The sequence below is a fragment of the Typopeltis vanoorti genome, chromosome 15 (assembly GCF_054136105.1).
Source record: "Typopeltis vanoorti isolate ZY-2024b chromosome 15, IOZ_Tvanoo_1.0, whole genome shotgun sequence".
Lineage (NCBI taxonomy): Eukaryota > Metazoa > Arthropoda > Arachnida > Uropygi > Thelyphonidae > Typopeltis > Typopeltis vanoorti.
In genome coordinates this window covers 33,541,242-33,559,990 of record NC_143563.1, presented here as the reverse complement: position 1 = coordinate 33,559,990, position 18,749 = coordinate 33,541,242, and the positions used below count along the sequence as shown (strand labels likewise).

At 36.9% G+C, this 18,749-nt stretch overlaps 1 protein-coding gene across 2 annotated transcripts in view; it reads left to right on the top strand.

Moving 5' to 3' along the window:
- Uqcc1 (Ubiquinol-cytochrome c reductase complex assembly factor 1) overlaps positions 1-18,749 on the top strand; it is a 145,103-nt gene that overhangs the window by 84,205 nt on the left and 42,149 nt on the right. For both annotated transcript variants that reach the window (XM_090405338.1, XM_090405337.1), the window contains exon 6: positions 16,405-16,513. In XM_090405338.1, coding sequence (XP_090261464.1) covers positions 16,405-16,513 — 109 coding nt within the window. The remainder of the gene's footprint in view (positions 1-16,404; positions 16,514-18,749) is intronic.

Sequence of the window (18,749 nt, the reverse complement as noted above, 5' to 3'; positions counted from 1 at the left end):
TCGGCTAAGAAACAATATGGGATATAATATCCCTTAACTTTAATAAGTTCATGTCGCCGAATTGAAGCCTTTGGCTCTGCATTATAATTATAATGCATTATAATACTTTAATAGGACACCTCTTGGCAATTCTTATTAAAGGGATGTAAGTTCTGTTCGTTACAAACTTGGTATTAACATGGTCTACCTACTCACTGATGAGACCTCAAAAAAGGTCGAAACTGGCCTGGGTAGTGACCTTCTTTCATAATGTTGAACAATAATACAGCTCCTAGGAGTTTAAGTTCACATTATGGATAAATATCAAGAATAGTGATCAGAGCTTGCTCCATCTTTTACATGAGTTGCCTCAGCTTGCACTACCTTCAAGGGTCAGTTGCTGCACCATCCAGGTATTTGCTTATGCTTGGAATCGCTGAACTTTATATATAGTTTCTATATTCGGCATGAAACTCTTTGAGTTTCTTATTCGGCTAAGAAACAATATGGGATATAATATCCCTTAACTTAAATTATGTATCCTATTACTGTGTAAAATGTATACTGATCCTCAGTAAACAAAAGAAAATTCTTAGAAAATGAAGCAAAATATAAATAAAACTGATGAAATAAATACACATAACAAGCACAACAAATTTTACAAAGTGATTTTCTGCTCCATCAAACCACATGTATTCCTGCCACCATGCCTAAATTAATTGCTTGAACAGCATTATTAGTTCATTGGATTATCCCCTCCATATTGTTATTTACTGAGCTATCATATGTATACATATTGGCTGTTTATTGTTGGTTAATTATTTATACTATGCAAACATATCTCTTTTCCTCTCCTTGCAAATTTTATTATTATGCCATCATAAATTCATTTATGCATATCTGGAATTTATAGGATCACAGTCTATTTGCTCCACCCAGCATCTTACAAACATATACAATATCACAAATGTTACTAATTCGTTTGCCAGTAATGAAAGTATTTCTGCTCACACTTGTTCTTTCCTTTCCCATTCTTAGTGGCTTACTAATGATGGTTAATTATTATTTAACTGTTTATTATTTAATCAATTATTAATTATTTATTAATGATAGTTCACCTTTGAGTAATTCAGATATACAAACCAAATATAGTATTCACCATCATTATTGTTTTTTAATATAGCCTTAAACAAACATCTTGTCCCCTCCCCCTTCATGCAGATTCACTCTAAAGGATCGTCATGATATGTGGCACAAATGCCAAAACATAAGCATGAAATTTCCACAGGGCACAGTGTTTTCTTTTATCTTTCAGAAGTTTGGGTGACGGCGAGAGAGAGCTACAATCACCTCAAAGTGAACATGTTAAACTATAATTACTGAGTGAGCACTTTGCAAGAGTATATCATCCAGGTGGTGATATTGCAGGAATGAAGGAACCAACAGCTTATACGGGGATTGTGGTGAATGAAGTGGAGGTGAATAGTCTATTACAAAACCTCAATGTGAATACATCTGTGGGATCAGATGGTATACCAGCTCTTGTCGTACGTGAAGCGGCTAAAGAATTGTCAGTGCTCTTGACCATTTTGTTTAATTTGAGTCTTGGGTCTGAGTTAGTCCCGAGGGGGTGGAAAGATGGGAAAATAGTTCCACTGTATAAAGGAGGTTCCAAGACAGCTGTTGTAAATTACCGACCGATCAGCATATCAGGAATCGTTGTCAAGGTCTTGGAGAAAGTAGTCAAGAGGAAAATACAGGTCAAGAGGAAAATGTGGTATCCTGTCAAAGGCCTTAGCCTTTGACAGGATACTACATGGAATTCTAATCAGTAAACTGCAGCATAGGGATGGATACAGAGTTGGTGAGATGGATAGCAGGGTGGTTGATGGAGAGATATCAGAGAGTGGTTTATTCAGGAGTAGAGTCCAAAAGACGGCCTGTGACTAGTGGTGTGCCACAGGGTTCTGTTCTTGGACACTACTGTTTAATTTGTTCATTAACAATATAGGAAAGGATCTGAGAGGAACTGTTCATTTGTTTGCTGATGATGCAGAGTTGGGTAGAGCAATAGTGAATGCACAGGATGTCAAAATTTTGCAGGATGATTTGGATAGTTTGGAGGACTGGGCTAAGGAGAATGGATGTCAATTTAATGTGGCAAAATGTAAGGTTATGCATTTTGGGGTGAAAAGATTGGCGGCAGTTTACTGCATTGGTGGAACCGTGCTCCAGGAAATTGATGAGGCACGAGATTTAGGAGTGTTGGTGGATAAGGAATTGAAATTTAGGGGACACATTGCAAAAGTGGCCAAATCAGCTCATCAAATCACTTGGTTGCTGAAGAATACGTTGACAAGCAGGTTATTGTTCCTCTGTATCGAGCCTTGATAAGACCCCTTCTAGGCTATTGTGCCAGGGTTTCTTCTTGATGGAGAGGAGGTGGAGAGGATCCAGAGACGAGTGACCAAGATGATAGCAGGTCTATGGAATGAACCTTATGAGAACAGTTGAAGATTTGTGGGTTGCAGAAATTGGTTGATAGGCGGAAGAGGGGTGATATGATTGAGGCATTCAAAATACTGAAGGGTTTCTATAAGATTAATTCAGAAGATATTTTTGAGAACAGGACTGGTGGTGGGAGGACTAGTGGCCATCCATGGAAACTGGGCAAGAGTGTGGTTAGCAAGGGTGTTAGAGCTAGGTTTTTTACTTGGATAGTGGTGAATGAGTGGAATAAGCTGCCAGAGTCTGTTGTGGGTGCCATGACTGTGAATGATTTCAAGGCGAAGTATGATAGATACTGTGTGAATGTTGAATAATTGTTCTTGACATGATGTTAGGGACTCCCTTGATGAGTCTAAGGACTCCTTGGAATTGCCCATAATAATAATAATAATAATAATAATATAAAATGATGATACAACATGACAGAATTTCATGCCAGCTAAAGTGCTAACTGGTTAAGCAAGGCCCCTGTTGTTTTCATCAGGGAACCAAGATGAATAGCACAAAGTCAGCTACTGGAACAAATCCTGAAACATCCCACCTCAACATCAGCAGAGTACAAGATTGACACTATCGACATAAGAAGCATCAATGGTAAAGAAACGGAACCAGCAGAATTGGATAAGTTACCAGATTGACATAATGGATGTGACTGAAACAAAGGCAAAAACAGGTTAGATCTTTCTAAACAAAAATTACAAAATGTTTTATTCAGGCAATGACAATCAGGAAAAGGAGTAGCAGCTATAGTATTCGACACTAAATATAAGTATAATCTTCTTTAATGGTAGGCAACATCAAGTAGAGTGATGTGGGAAAATATCACAATGGGAAACTGGACATTGAGACTTATATGTGCCTATGATCCCGCAGAAGGTTCTACTAAGGAAGAAAATAAGGAATTTTTTGAGGCAGTTGACACAGTGAAAAAGGAAAAGTTGTTCCTTGTGGAAGATCTGAACAGCACAGTAAGAAATGATTGCCAGACATATAGAAATTTTGGGGGAAAATTTGGAGAAAAGAGCAAAGAACAAAACTAATAATAACGGTAAGTACCTACTGGATTTCTGTTCAGGACACAGACTAGTTATGAGGGGGAGGGGCAGAAAAGTTCTGATAAACACCTAGAACAAAAATGATATTAAAGCAACTGATATAACCACAAGAAAGAACATTTCTTAAAGCTCTTTAACCTTCATATTTCATCAAATTGTAATAATATGTTCTTTTTCTTTTAGGATATATAAAAAGACATCAGAGGTTTTGATGAAATTCAAAGACACAGAGGTACCGGCAGCCATCAAGTTTTTTTTGTGCTGCAAGAAAGGTCTGCAACTGAGATTCACCAAACTTTGTGTGAGACTTTAGGGGACTGTGGCCCCAGCATATCCAAATGGGTGGCCAAGTTTAAAACTGGGCATTCAGAGATAACAGATGCCCCAGGTCAGGAACACCTTCCACAGCAATCACATCTGAAAACATCGATGCAGTGCATGACATGATCCTTGATGATAGACAAATACCAGCCAAAAACATTGCAAAGACTCTGGGGATATCCAGGGAACAAGTTGGGGTCATTATCCACCAACATCTGGACATGCAGAGGCTCTCAGTGAAGTGGATCTCCAAATGTTCGAATGCCAACCAAAAGGGTGAATGTGTGCTCAAGGGATTTTGGGTCATTTGGGGAAATCAGGTACAAATTTTTTGGCTCGTATTACGATTGTTGATGAAACATTCATCACTGTGACCCAGAGATCAAGCAACAGTGGAGACACAAAGGTTCTCCATGGCCAAAGAAGTTCCAAACCCAAAAGTCAGCAGGAAAGGTTCTTGCCATTGTCTTTTGGGATATGGGTGGTGTAATCCTTACCAAGTACCTAAAAAAAACAAGGTGAAATTGTTACAGCAGCAGTTTATTCAATAGCTCTGAAGGAATTGAAGGAGGTACTGAAGGTAGAACGCTACAGGAAACTGAGCAGAGGTGTGTTGCTTTTGCAGGACAATACACTTGCTCAAACTGCTCATGAAACCCAATAGACAGTACACAATTTGGGCTTTGAATGTCTGCCTCACCCACTCTGTTCGCCAGACCTGTTGCCATCAGACCATTTCCTATTCCCAAATTTAAAGAAACATTTGAAAAGAACAAAATTTACCACAGATGATGAAGCCATATCTGCAGCTGAGGACTAGTTTGTGCAACAAGGAAAAGACATTTTTCTCAGAGGATTGCAAATGATGCAGCTGCATTGTAACAAGAGTACAGTAAACCCTCGATTTAACGGACTTTGGATTTAACTGACAAAATTTCCAGTCCACATGACACATGAAAATTAACACCCTGTTAATTTTAAAATGCTTTTAACCAAGATTTGCTTATAATTAAATTAAGAGGTTATTTTTCGTTATTAATTTCCTGTTATTTTAAACAAATTTTGGCGAATAGGCCATCATATGTTGGAAAAAACTAGTAATTTAGCTGACATAAATGAGCCACTGCTTATAAAACGTTCGGCGAATGATTAGGACGTGATCACACCAATGGCACTGTAATTGGTTCTTTTGTCGCATGCCATGACTTTCTGTGGCAGTTTTATTACACACATTTTTGTAATTTTAGGGAGTTAATTATAAAAAAACAGCAGAATTCAAAAGTTCAAAACAAACTTGATAGTTTTTTCAAAGCAGGATTACCTAAACCAAGTGCCTCAACATCGAACATTAACTTATCTAAAAGTGTATGTAAAACAATTTTTTGGTTATTACCATGCTAATATTGATAAAATTGCAGTATAATGTTACAGATATTTTTATTTTAAAAAATTTGCAATTTAACAGACTCCCCTTAGCTCCTATTAGTTTGTTAAATCAAGGGTTTACTGTATAACACTTTGTGGAAAATATGTAGAATAATCTGTATGTTACAAGGTTCTGCCTCAATTCCTTCATGGAATTATCACAACTTTTCAGCACACTCTCGTATCACTAACACCATGTTCCAGCATAAACATGTGAACAAATTCACATGGAGAGATGATGCAAGAAATAAGGAAAGTCTCATTGCCTATGTTATTGTTGATAGCGATGTTTTCCCTAGTTCTGGACACGAGTATGTGGAGGATTTAAAATAGGAAGTGATGACTATTTAGTTTTGAGCAGTATAAAATTGAATTTAATATTGAAAAGAAGAGTGTGTAAGAAAATTTTAAAACAAATCAAAGTTAAGCTGCATTGAGAGGTGAATTGTAGACTAAAATACACAAACATCATTTAAGAAAAAATGAAAAAGTTTGAAAACAAGAACCAAACATTGGCAAACCCTGAAGAAATCATTAATTGATTCATCTAAAGAGGCATGTAATGGGGTCATCTGCAAGAATAGAAAAATAAGAAACTCCATGGTGGACGCAGGAAGTTAAATGGGCAGGTGAGGAAAAGAAGAAAGGATATGGAAAGTTTCTGGCAAATAAGTCAGCTTGTGCTTGAAGAGAATACAAAGAACATGTGAGAAAGTGAAGCACTGTAAAACTAGCTAAACAAAAGTCATGAGACGACTGGTAAGAACAGAGAAAAGAAATATTAGGAAGGTGGCAAAATATTCTGAAGGCTATTGAAAAAGCTTAGAAAATGGAACAAAGAGTACTGTAAAATGAATCAGAGATGTTAAAGGTGACATGAAAACTGCAGATAGAGATATTCTAGATGTCTTGAGTAATTACTTTGAAATATTGCTAAATGAAACAAGCAGTGTCAACAGGAATACAGTCTGGAATACATATCCATACTCGAAGTAGAAAAAGTAATCAAACACCTGATACTGGTCATCGCCGTCTGTATCGCTGGTCTGCACGAGGGAAACAGGAACAGAAAAAACTGGGGGATACCAGACTTGTGTAACCGTATTTATCCCCCTTTTCAGCACCCTCTTTCCCTGCTGGAATCTTATTCACTGGAGCCTCCCTATTCGTCCCGACAAGGTGATGTCACTCCGCCGCCTTATGGTGTATCTTCTTTTGGAGAATGTGTGCCCCGTTTGCCTTCTACGAATACCCTAGCTTCGGGTGTTACGTCACTGATGGTCCGTTAGCCCGCAACCTTTGGACTTTTGTTCGCAGTACATTTACTTTCTTGCATAGGACACAGTTTCAATACTAATGTTTAAAATATAATCCAAACATAATCAAAACATAATCCAAACATATTATTTCAATAGCATTGTTTCAGATAACAGATTCAAATCTCGGACTTATCTCGTTTTCTATGTTAAACATGACATGCTTTCGGATAAAATGGGCTTGATTGCTAGGAGCATAAGTATGTTCTTATTCAGTGTTGTGCTTCCTGTTAAATCTTGTATGAGGGACTCTTTTGTTGAAAGAGTCCCCCATTCAAGATCAAACAATATTATATCGAGCAATACATAGTCTGTTTGAGCTTAAGTCAGCATTTAGAATTGAAAGAGGCAAAGGAAGATGGTTTGATGTTAATTCAGGTGTGCAACAAGGGTGCACATTGTTGCACACCTGACACATCTTCACTGTTGTTTGTGATATATATAGATAACATTATCAAGGAAAGTGGTATTAAACCTAACATCACAATCAGTGATGTTAATCTTAGCTCTTTACTTTATATAGACGATGTTATATTTCTCAATAAATTTAGTACAAGTCTGCAAGATTTCCTGACTAATAACTGTTGTAATAAATCATCATCATCAATTTCCTGATATGTACTTTCAAGGGGTATTCAGGCTACTATGCCAGCACTGAATGATTAAGTCATCATCATCAAATTCCTGGCATGTACTGTCAAGGGGTGTACAGGATATGATAGTACTATATGAAAAATTTACATCATTACTAACTTCCTATCTATAATTTTCCTCCAAACCAATCTATTACATCTCAAGACTCCAACTTTATCCAACATCTTTCTTGCTAATTTAGTGTTTTGATAGATCTTATATTTCTATCTTCTAAGGCACTTTTTACAGTATCAATCCACCAATATCTTGGTCTTCCTCTGGGTCTCTTTCCTTGCAATCAGGCAAAGAACACTTGTTTTACTAATCTTTCCTCTCCCATTCTGTTTAAGTGACCATATCACCTGACATTAGCTCTGCTAACACATTCCTGGATGCTAACAATGTCAAGTTCTTTCCTAATATCCTCGTTTTTAATATGATATTGTTATTGATGCATCTGTTCACGCCCTTAATCTTTCTCAGGATCTGATATCTGTGGTCTCTAGTCTTTGGTCAAGGTATTTTACTTCTAACCCAGCTCTCAGATCCATAAGTTAAAATTGGTTTGAACACTGTCTTGTATACCACTAATTTAGTGTTTTGACTGATTTCTCTCTTATTCCATATAAATTTATTCAGTTGACTTCCTACCATACCAACTTTGTTGATTCTTGGATGTTGGAAGTTAGACTATAATAAATTTAGTTTAATCCTTTATCCAAGTATAAACAAAGTTTCGCCTGAATTATCTTCAGGACTGAGGCAACTTGTGGTAAAGGTGGACCAAGCTGTAATCACTTGTCTTAGTATCTCCCATAATGCAAAGCACATCTCCTTGTGGACATGTATAATGTATTAAGGGAACTTGGTTAGACTATAATAAATTTAGTTTACCGTATATTTTCGCATATAATGTGAACTAGAAATTTCATTTGAAAACTAACCCTAAAATGCCATGTCCACGTATAATGCGATCTGTTAATCTTGTTCCATAACATTATAAATAATGCAATATGAATTAATGAAAGAAATATTTATTTTAAAACAAAATGTCAAAATCCTTTAAATTCTTCTTCATCTTTTGAGTCATCAAACATTTCATTTATAAATGCATCTGTAGGCATTGCGTCATCAGTGTAGCAGTTGTCGTCATCGTCATCATGCTGTCCATTTTGTTGTGTGTCATCCTCGCTTTTGTATATGATGTCATCTTTGGATCCATCCATTGAATTACTTATTCCACATTTAAGAAATGAGCATTGAATCATTTCAGATAGTATCGAATCCCATGCTTCTTTAACCCAGCTGGTGACTAGGGTGATCTCAGGCTTCTAAAAATTCCCACCCTTTGTCATCTTCACCAAACCAGATGACATCCATTCTCTCCATTATGTTCTTCGGCTTATTCAAGCTGACATCAAGTGGCTGCAAAACGGAAGTTAGACCACCCAGTATGACTGCTAGGTCTGTACATAGCTCACGTGCTTTCTCTTTGCTTGCCTCCATTAAATGCACCTGGAACATATCCCAGACTAGCATGCTTTGTTGACATAACAAGCTACCTGGATGTATGTTCCATACTTGATCCAGCCACAATTGTACACCTTCTTCATCTATCCAACCTTTCTGATTGGCGTGAACAATGACACCTGGTGGAATTTCATATGCTTCAGAATTTTCTTCCTTTTAAATATCGCTGTTGGCTTTAATTTGGTTCCGTCTGCCATGCATGCTAGAACAACAGTAAAATGCGTTTTTTCATGTCCTGTTGTTTTTATGAGGACATCCTTTTCAGCAACTCAGTTTACTGTTCGATTCCCAGGCATATCAAAGTACATGGGCATCTCATCCATATTGCCAATTTGGGAAAGTTCATATTCGTGACACTTCCGTAATTTTATGATAAATTTATGGAAGGACTTCACTTTTTCTTCAAGCTGCTTTGGTAACTTCTGCGCAATTTTTGTTCAGTGTCGTAATGTTAATGCTCTGCATTCCATAAATCTGTTGCACCACCCAGGCAAAGCAAGAAAAGATGAAATACCTGGTGTGTCCTTGAATTTACCATTCTTGAGTTGTAGAGCTCGAAAACGAATTGCATTTTTTGTTACTATAATGCCATCTTGTTGTTGTGTCAAAATCCATTCATTTAGCTCTTCTTTGAGTTCTGGAAAGGATGCTACATCTCCATGACAGGCACGTTTCGTTTGGAGGATTTTTTCAAGACTGTCTTTTTGCTTATGCCAAAAAGTCTAATATTACTCTCTGCTACACCAAATTCTCTCATAGCAACACTGTTATTATGTTCTTCTGCAAACTGCACGACACGCAATTTAAATCCTGTTTCAAAAGATGAACATTGTTTATCTTGGCTAGGTTTGTTTAACAAATAATATTTAAAATGAACTGTGGTTAAACCGATATACCTAACTGTGCTAATTCGCCAAGGGGACAGGATATTTGCACTACTTACATTATTGGCTTTATGTGCAAATACGATGTGCGCTCTGTCGCCGAATGCGAGTGGGTCAAGTAGATTTGGTTGCATGCATTAGGTAGTATATATTGTGTGTGCAAGTCTAATAAGATATTATATTTTTTAAGATCCGCATATAATGCGAACCTCTAACTTTAAGTAATATTTTTTACCATAAATTTTTCGCATTATACGCGATGATATACGGTAATCCTTTATCCAAGTATAAACAAACAAAGTTTGCGCCTGAAGTATCTTCAGGACTGAGGCAACTCGTGGTAAACGTGGACCAAGCTCTAATCACTGGTCTTAGTATCTCCCATAATGCAAAGCACATCTCCTTGTGGACATGTATAATGCTATGTATTAAGGGAAGGGCCATTACCCAGACTGGTTTCGACCGTTATTGAAGTCTCGTCAGTGGGAGCCAGACTCAGAGGTGTTGACGCTAAGGTGGGTAATGGAGAAGTCATATTACAAGATCTCAATAAAGGTTGAAACTGGTCTGGGTAGTGGCCCTTCCCTTAATGCATAGCATTATACATGTCAGCAAAGAGATGTGCTTTGCATTATGGGAGATACTAAGACAAGTGATGAGAGCTTGTCCACCTTTACACGAGTTGCCTCAGTCCTGCCCAACCTCAGTCCTTGCCTTCAGGCACAAACTTTTTTTTGCTTACACTTGGATAAAGGATTAAACTAAATTTATTATTTGTTGATTCTGTTGTTTATTTCCATATTTAATTTACCAAAAATTAAATATGGAAATAGACTTTACCTTCACTAAAAATTGTGCCTAAGTAGCTGAAATGTTTTACTTGTAGGCTCTCCATTCACAATGCAGTTGATATTTTCAATGCTTCTGCCTATTTTCATTGTCTTTGTCTTGTTATTGCTGACCTTCATACCATATCTATTACAAGAGTTATTCAATTTAGTGAGGGAATCTTGCAGACATTTAGCAGATTTATTTACAAATATAATATCATCTGCATAAAGGCAAGTGCTGATATCAACATATCCAATTTTGATATTAGGTTTAATACCACTTTTCATCATTATGTGATCTATATAGATAATGAATAACAGAGGGAATAATGTGCATCATTGTCTGACACCAGATTTACATTAAACCACCTTCATGTACTTCCTTCAATTTTAATTGAAGGAAGTACAGGAAGGTGTATGGTAAGATGTAAGGTGTATATTATATCAAGCAATACAGAATGTATTGCTTGATATAATGCCCTGTTGACACCACATAACTGTAGTGTTTTGAATAGCTTCTCTCTTGGCACCTTGTCATAAAAGTTCAGATCGACAAAACTTAAATACAGCTCTTTGTTATATTCCCATGATTTCTCAACTATTTGTCATAAAGTGAAAATCTGATCCTGACACCTCTATTTGGCCTGAATCCAACTTGTTCTTCACCAAGCTTTTCTTCCACAATCCTTCTCAACTGTTTCTCAAGTATATTTGTATCAACCTTACCAGGAATACTCAGTAGAGAAATACCTCTGTAATTCTCACATTCAGTTTTATTTCCCTTTTTTGTATATGGGTACTATGAGAGCTATGCTGTAGTCATAAGGAATTCGTCCCTCTGTCCTAAGACAAGTCCCTCTGTCCCTTGAACTATGCAATGCAGCCACTGTAAGACTTTTATGCCTCCATACTTGAGCATTTCTGGTCGAATATCATCTAATCCAGCTGCCTTTTCACATTTCAGGCTTTTGATGGCTTTTTCTACTTCAAGTATGGATATATATTCTTGATTGCAGTGTTTCTTGCCACTGTGCTGTCACTGATTGTTTCATTTAACAGTTTTTCGAAGTAATTACTCCATACTTCAGGGATATCTTTTTCACCAGTATTCATGTCACCTTTATCATCTCTAACTCTTTTTACAGCTCTCTTTCCTCCATTTCTAAGCTTCTTCAACAACCTCCAGAATATCTTGCCACCTTCTTGATATTTATTTGCTACCTTCTTACCAAAGTCTTCTCCCATGACTTTTATTTAGCTAGTTTTACACAGTGTTTAGCTTTCTTATGTTTGTCTCTGTATTCTCTAAGAGCACAAGCTGACTTATTTGCCAGGATCTTTTGATATGCTTTCTTCTTTTCCTTCACTGCCCTTACAACTTTCTGTGTCCACCATTTTTTCTATTCTTGCAGACAATGTCGTATTAGATTGGTGGGATTATGCTAGAAGAAACAGATGAGACTAGGGATCTTGGCGTTTTAGTAGACAGGAAGTTGGAGTTCAAGGATCATACAGCAAAAATTGTCAATACAGTTAGAGAATAATGACAATGCTGAAATGAACCTTGACATATAAAGATAAGCAAATCATTTTGCCTCTTTACAAGGCCTTGATAAGACCTCACTTGGGCTATTGCACATAGGTCTGTTTTCCATTGTGATTCTGATACAGTGGAGAAAGTGTAAACGAGAGTGTCAAAAATTATATCAGGATTGTGGAATACTGATTATGAAGACAGATTAAGAATTGTAGACTGCAGACACCAGCAAGCAGAAGAAAGAGGGGGTGATATGATTGAGACTTACTTATGAAAGGGTCATGCAGGATTTCAGTTGATGGAATTTTTTATTTCACTGGGGGTGGGGAAAGGATGCAAGGGCATCTATGGAAGTTGAGAATGAATGCTGTCAATTAGGCAGTTAGGGCTAGATTTTTCTCTCATAGAGTAATGTGTGATTGGAATGGATTGCTATTGGATGTTGTGTGTGCAAGTAATGTGAATAAATTCAAGATCAGGTATGATAGCTGGTGCGAATTGTATGGCTTCCCTCAAAGAGTTCCTGACTCCCTGGAAGTCTTTCATAATAATAATGATAATAAGTGAACTCCAGTCGGTGTGCATAATTTTGGTGTATGTCTTTGGTATTATGCTTTTCAAGTCATATTAAAGTCGTAATTTTCATTCAAAGTTTACCAAGCCTATGTTATTGTTTAATGCTCTTTAAATTATACTCCAAATGAATTTGTAACAGGGGTGCTTAAGGGTCAAAGCTGTATAACTGAGAGGAGACCTCCACATAGCCTTTAAAGGAATGCGGAGAACCTACCAGGGCTTCTGACCTAATATCCAATCCTCACCTTCTCGTGGTGCACGCTGTTGGGTATCTACTTGGATACTGAACGAACGAGGATGGGCTGGCAATTTTGGATTTAGCCGACCAAATTGTATTCTTATTGGTTAAACCAAAATAAAAAATTATGGTATGACATGACAAAATTTCATGCCGGCTGGGGCATCACCCGGTTAAACAAGGCCCCCGTTGTTTTCACCAGGGAAAACAGCGAAAAGTCAGCTGCTGGAACGAATCTGAAAACAAACCCCAACTCAACATCACCAGAGTTAAAGATCAGTACTATCAATATAAGAAGCCTGAATGGCAAAGAAATGGAGCTAGCTGAGGAATTACATAAGTACCAGATCGACATAATAGGAGTGACTGAAACAAAAAAGACCAAAACTGGTGAGATCTTTCTGAGCAATAAATACAAAATGTTATATTCAGGCAATGACAATCAAGGAAAAGAAGGAGTTGCCATAGTATTCAATACTAAATACAAGACTAATCTTCTTGAATGGCAGGCAGTCTCAAGTAGAGTATCTCAAGTAGAGTAATGTGGGCAAATATGAGAATGGGAAACTGGACAATGAGACTTATTTGTGCCTATGGGCCCACAGAAGGTTCTACTAAGGTAGAAGTGGAGGCATTTTTTGAGGCTTTAGAAAAAGCAACTGACACAATGAAAAAGGAAAAGTTGGTCCTTGTTAGGGATCTAAATAGCAGAGTAGGAAATGATTGTGAAACATACAAAAATATTTTGGGAAAATTTGGAGAAAAGAGCAAAGCTAATAATAATGGCAAATATCTGTTGGATTTCTGCTCAGGACATGGACTGGTTATTATTAACACCATGTTACAGCATAAAAATGTGCACAAATTCACATGGAGAGAAGAGGCAAGGAATAAGAAAAGTCTCATTGACTATGTTATTGTTGATAGTGATGTTTTCTCCCTGGTGCAGGACACCAGAGTGTACAGAGGATTTGAAATTGGAAGTGATCACTATTTAGTCTTGAGCAGGATAAAATTGAATTTCATAATTAAAAGAATAACATGTAAGAAAGTTGTAAAGCGAATAAAAGTTGAGCAGCTCTCAGATGTGAACTGTAGACTAAAATACACAAAGATTGTTGAAGAAAAAATGAAAGAGTTTGAGAACAGGAATCAAACCTTGAAGATTCATTGGCAAACTCTGAAGAAAACATTGATTGATTCTGCCAGAGAGACATGTGGTGAGGTTGTCTACAAGGATAAAAAAATCAGAACTCTCTGGTGGACACAGGAAGTTAAAGAGGCAGAGGCAGTGAAGGAAAAGAAAAAAGCATATCAGAAGTTCCTGTCAAATAAGTCAGCTTGTGCTCTTAGAGAATACAGAGACAAATGTAAGAATGCTAAACACTGTGTAAAACTAGCTAAACAAAAGTCAGGAGGACTTTGGCAAGAATATAGAAAATAAATATCAAGAAGGTGGCAAAATATTCTGGAGGTTGTTGAAGAAGCTTAGGAATGGAGGAAAGAGTGCTGTAAAAGGAGTTAGAGATGATAAAGGTGACATGAAAACAGGAGAAAAGGATATCCTTGAAGTATGGAGTAATTACTTTGAAAAACTGCTAAATGAAACAAGCAGTGATGACAGCACAGTGGTAAAAAACACTGACCAGCCATGCAGTCAGGAATACATATCCATACTTGAAGTAGAAAAAGCCATCAAAGGCTTGAAATGTGGAAAGGCACCTGGAGTAGATGATATTCGACCAGAAATGCTGAAGTATGGTGGTATAAGAGTCTTACAGTGGCTGCACTGCATAGTTCAGAAAGCCTGGACAGGGGGACGAATTCCCGATGATTTGAGTAGAGCTCTCATAGTACCCATATATAAAAAGGGAAAGAAAACTGAATGTGAGAATTACAGAGGTATTTCCCTACTGAGTGTTCCTGGCAAGATCTATGCAAGTATATATTGAGAAATGGTTGAGAAAAATTGTGGAAGAAAAGCTTGGTGAAGAACAAGCTGGATTCAGGCCAAATAGAGGCTGTCAGGATCAGATCTTCACTTTACGACAAATAGTCGAGAAAGCATGGGAATATAACAGAGATCTGTATTTAAGTTTTGTCGATTTGGAAATGGCATATGACAAGGTGCCAAGAGAGAAGCTATTCAATATGCTACAGTTATACAGTGTCAATGGGGCATTATATCAAGCAATACTTAGTCTTTATTTGAGTTGTAAGTCAGCAGTTAGAATTGAAGGAAGTACAGGAAGATAGTTTAATCTTAAATCTGGTGTGAGACAGGGATGTACATTATCCCCTCTGTTATTCATTATCTATATGGATCACATTATGAAGGAAAGTGGTATTAAACATGATATCAAAATTGGAAATGTTAATGTCAACTCTTTGCTTTATGCAGCTGATGTTATACTTCTAAATAAATCTGCTACAAATCTGCAAGATTCTCTGACTAAATTGAATTGCTGTTGTAATAGATATGGTATGAAGGTCAGCAATAAAAAGACAAAGACAATGAAAATAGGCAGAATCATTGAAAATGTCAAGTGTGTTGTGAATGGAGAACCTGTGGAACAAGTAAAACATATCAGCTACTTAGGCACGATTTTTACTGAAGATGGTAAATTAAATATAGAAATAGACAACAGAATCAGCAAAGCTGGTATGGTAGGAAGTCAATTGAATAAATTCATATGGAATAAGAGAGAAATTAGCCAAAACACTAAATTAGCTGTATACAAGACAGTGTTCAAACCAGTTTTAACTTATGGATCTGAGAGCTGGGTCAGAAGTAAAACACTTGACCAAAGACTAGAGACGGCAGATATGAGAGTCCTGAGAAAGATTATAGGCGTGAGCAGATGGCATCAATGGCAATATCATATTAAAAACAAGGATATTAGGAAAGAACTTGACATTGTTAACATCCAGGAATGTGTGGTCACTTAAACAGAATGGGTGAAGAAAGATTAGCAAAACAAGTGTTCTCTTCCAGGTTGGCAGCAAAACGACCCACAGAAAGACCAAGATATAGGTGGATTGATACGGTACAAAGTGCCTTAGACGATAGAAATATAAGATCTGATAATGTTGGAGTCTTGACAAGTAACAGACTGATTTGGAGGAAAATTATAGATAGGAAGTTAGTAATGATGTAATTTTTTTCATGTAGTACTATCATATCCTGCACACCCCTTGAGGGTACATGGCAGGAATTTGATGATGATGAATTTGTAACAAATGTTAATCAATGTGTACTTTTGAATTAATGAATAATGTTATTTTCACTTCTCTTAGATAAGCAGATAAAATGCAATACATTGAAACATGCAGTTCTCTTTTGTTGACAAAAGAAGGTGAAATGTTGAAAATTATAGTCAGCATTCATTAGGAGTTTATGCATCACATCAGTATTAAAAATGTGGTTATCACTGATATTTAGTAGAAACGAAACTACAAAACATCACATTTTATCTTGATTAATGCCACTTGAAATTTTCCGTTTTTGTTTTATTACTTAACAGTTTTTGTTTCTGTTTCAACATACAGCCTTATAATTTTTTGTGCATTAGGATATGTCTTGTTCGAGTAATGGCAGAAGGCAAAACTGGAAAATTTATGCGTAACCAGATTATTGAAGCAATGTGGAAAGACGTTGAAACAAGATTGAAGAAACTTACTGTAAGATGAATATTTTTTACTTGATGATATTGTGTGTGTATGTGTGTGTATCTTCCTCAATCTGAAATTGTTTAAATTGTAAAGTACACAAATTTAGCTAGCAGTAAAGATTCTTGACCCTCCATAGCTGAGTTTGTATAGATGAAGCCGTTTGGTCAGAAAGACCTGGGTTAATTCCCATCCATGACATGAGGGGTGGTCTCTTTTGACTAAAGGTGAATTAGTTGGTCTCATATTGAAATAGAGGGTTTTTTCGCCCTGAAACTCAGGTTTTTCATTCCTCAGAACTGGCAAACTGGCCCTGTGAACACATACGGATACAGCCATAAATACATTCCGACCCAGCCATATGGCTGATTTGTCAGCTATATATATCGGTCCCAAGCTCAGTTAAAATTGGGAGGGTTGGGAAAAACAGTGGTGAACTACCTTGTAAAAAAGAATATCACCAGAACATTTTGTGGCAAGACATACTTGCCTACAAAAGTTACCAAGGGTTGGACAACTGAATGGTTAAATCATCCAAGATTCTCTGATTATAAATAGCTAATTTTAAAATATCGTGTAAAGATATCATACATATCACACACACACACAGTAAGGAACAAAATACAAGCAATATGATTTGATTATCAAAAACTCATTTCTCAAATGAGTCATACATAAGACTCATTTGAGAAAATTGTGTGAACAAAGCAGTGCTGTTACAAAGAACATATTAGTAGTGAATAAACATAGTATAAAGTACAACATAGTAGAGTATTGGAAGACATAACAAGTATTATTATTATTAACATCAGACCTCCATGGAGTCAAAAGACTCATTGCCAAAGGCAAACACTGTTACACACAATGTCCATCAAACTGTGCTATAAACTCATTCAGTGTATCTACATTCACCACAATGTCAGGCAATGCATTCCACTTACCAACAACTCTCCATACAAAGAACCTACGCCTTATGCTCCTGCTCACTCCTTCCTTATACAACTTCCAGGCATGGCCCCTTGTTTAACCTGGTAACAATCCTTTACCAACTTAAATGCTTCAATCATATCCCCCCCCCTTCTTCTTCCTATTCACAAGGCTTTGCAGACTGCATTCCCTCACTCTGTCCTTATATCCCACATCCCAAAGATCACTTACAACCTTAGTCTGTCTTCTCTGTCCTTTCCAACTTATCTTCATCACCATGAAAACCAGGGGACCTAACCTGTGTACAATACAAGGTTAGGTCCCCTTGTAAATACAATCCATACAAGGCCTTATACAAGGGAACCAGAACCTGTTTATTTCTATAAATTAAGGTCCTCTGCATGATTACCATAATCTGACGTGATGTCTTCACAGCTTGTGCAATGTGACCTCTGAACTTCAGATCCTCATCCACCACCACTCCAAGGTCTGTTATCTTCTCAACCTTCTCCAGAATTTCCCTGCCAAGTGTATACTTTGCATTCCATTGTTGCCTACCAAATTTCAGAACTTTACACTTGGCAACATTGAATTGACAGTTCAGTATCATACTGTTGCCCACTCATACATTCTATTCAAGTCATCCTGTATGGCCACATCTACTTGATTCCTCATCACACTCCCCAGTTTTGCATCATATGCAAAAGTTTTATATCACCAGTTAAACCTATCCCAGTATCATTAATATACAAATTAAATAACAATGGTCCCCAAACTGACCCCTGTGGCACACCACTAGTGACTTTCCTCTTTTAAGATAATATCCTCTCGTACGCAACTTGCTGATGCCTGTCTGATATCCATTCACCTGTACAACTTACTAGTCTATAATCCAGTCCCATCTGCTTTAGTTTAGTGACCAATTTAGTGATGTGGCAATTTATCAAAAGCTTTTGCAAAATCAAAGTATGCCACTGTATATGCATCTTGTCCAATATATTCATCACCTTGTTAGAGAACATAAGCAAGTTTAGTTTGTAAAACATGACCTACCTTTAACAAACCCATGCTGAAAAGTACAAAGAATATCACTGTTATCAACTCCTTTTTTTGTATTTTATCTCTCACCAACCTCTCCAATACCTTAACAACAACTCTAAATATACAGATTGATCTATAATTTGTTGGATTAGCTTTATCATCACCTTTATGAAGTGGAACAATTTTGCCTTCCTTCCACTCCTTTAGGATTTGTGCTGTTGCAAGATTCTTGTTAAACAGATAGGCCAAGGCCGATGCTAACTCCTTGGAACATTCCCTT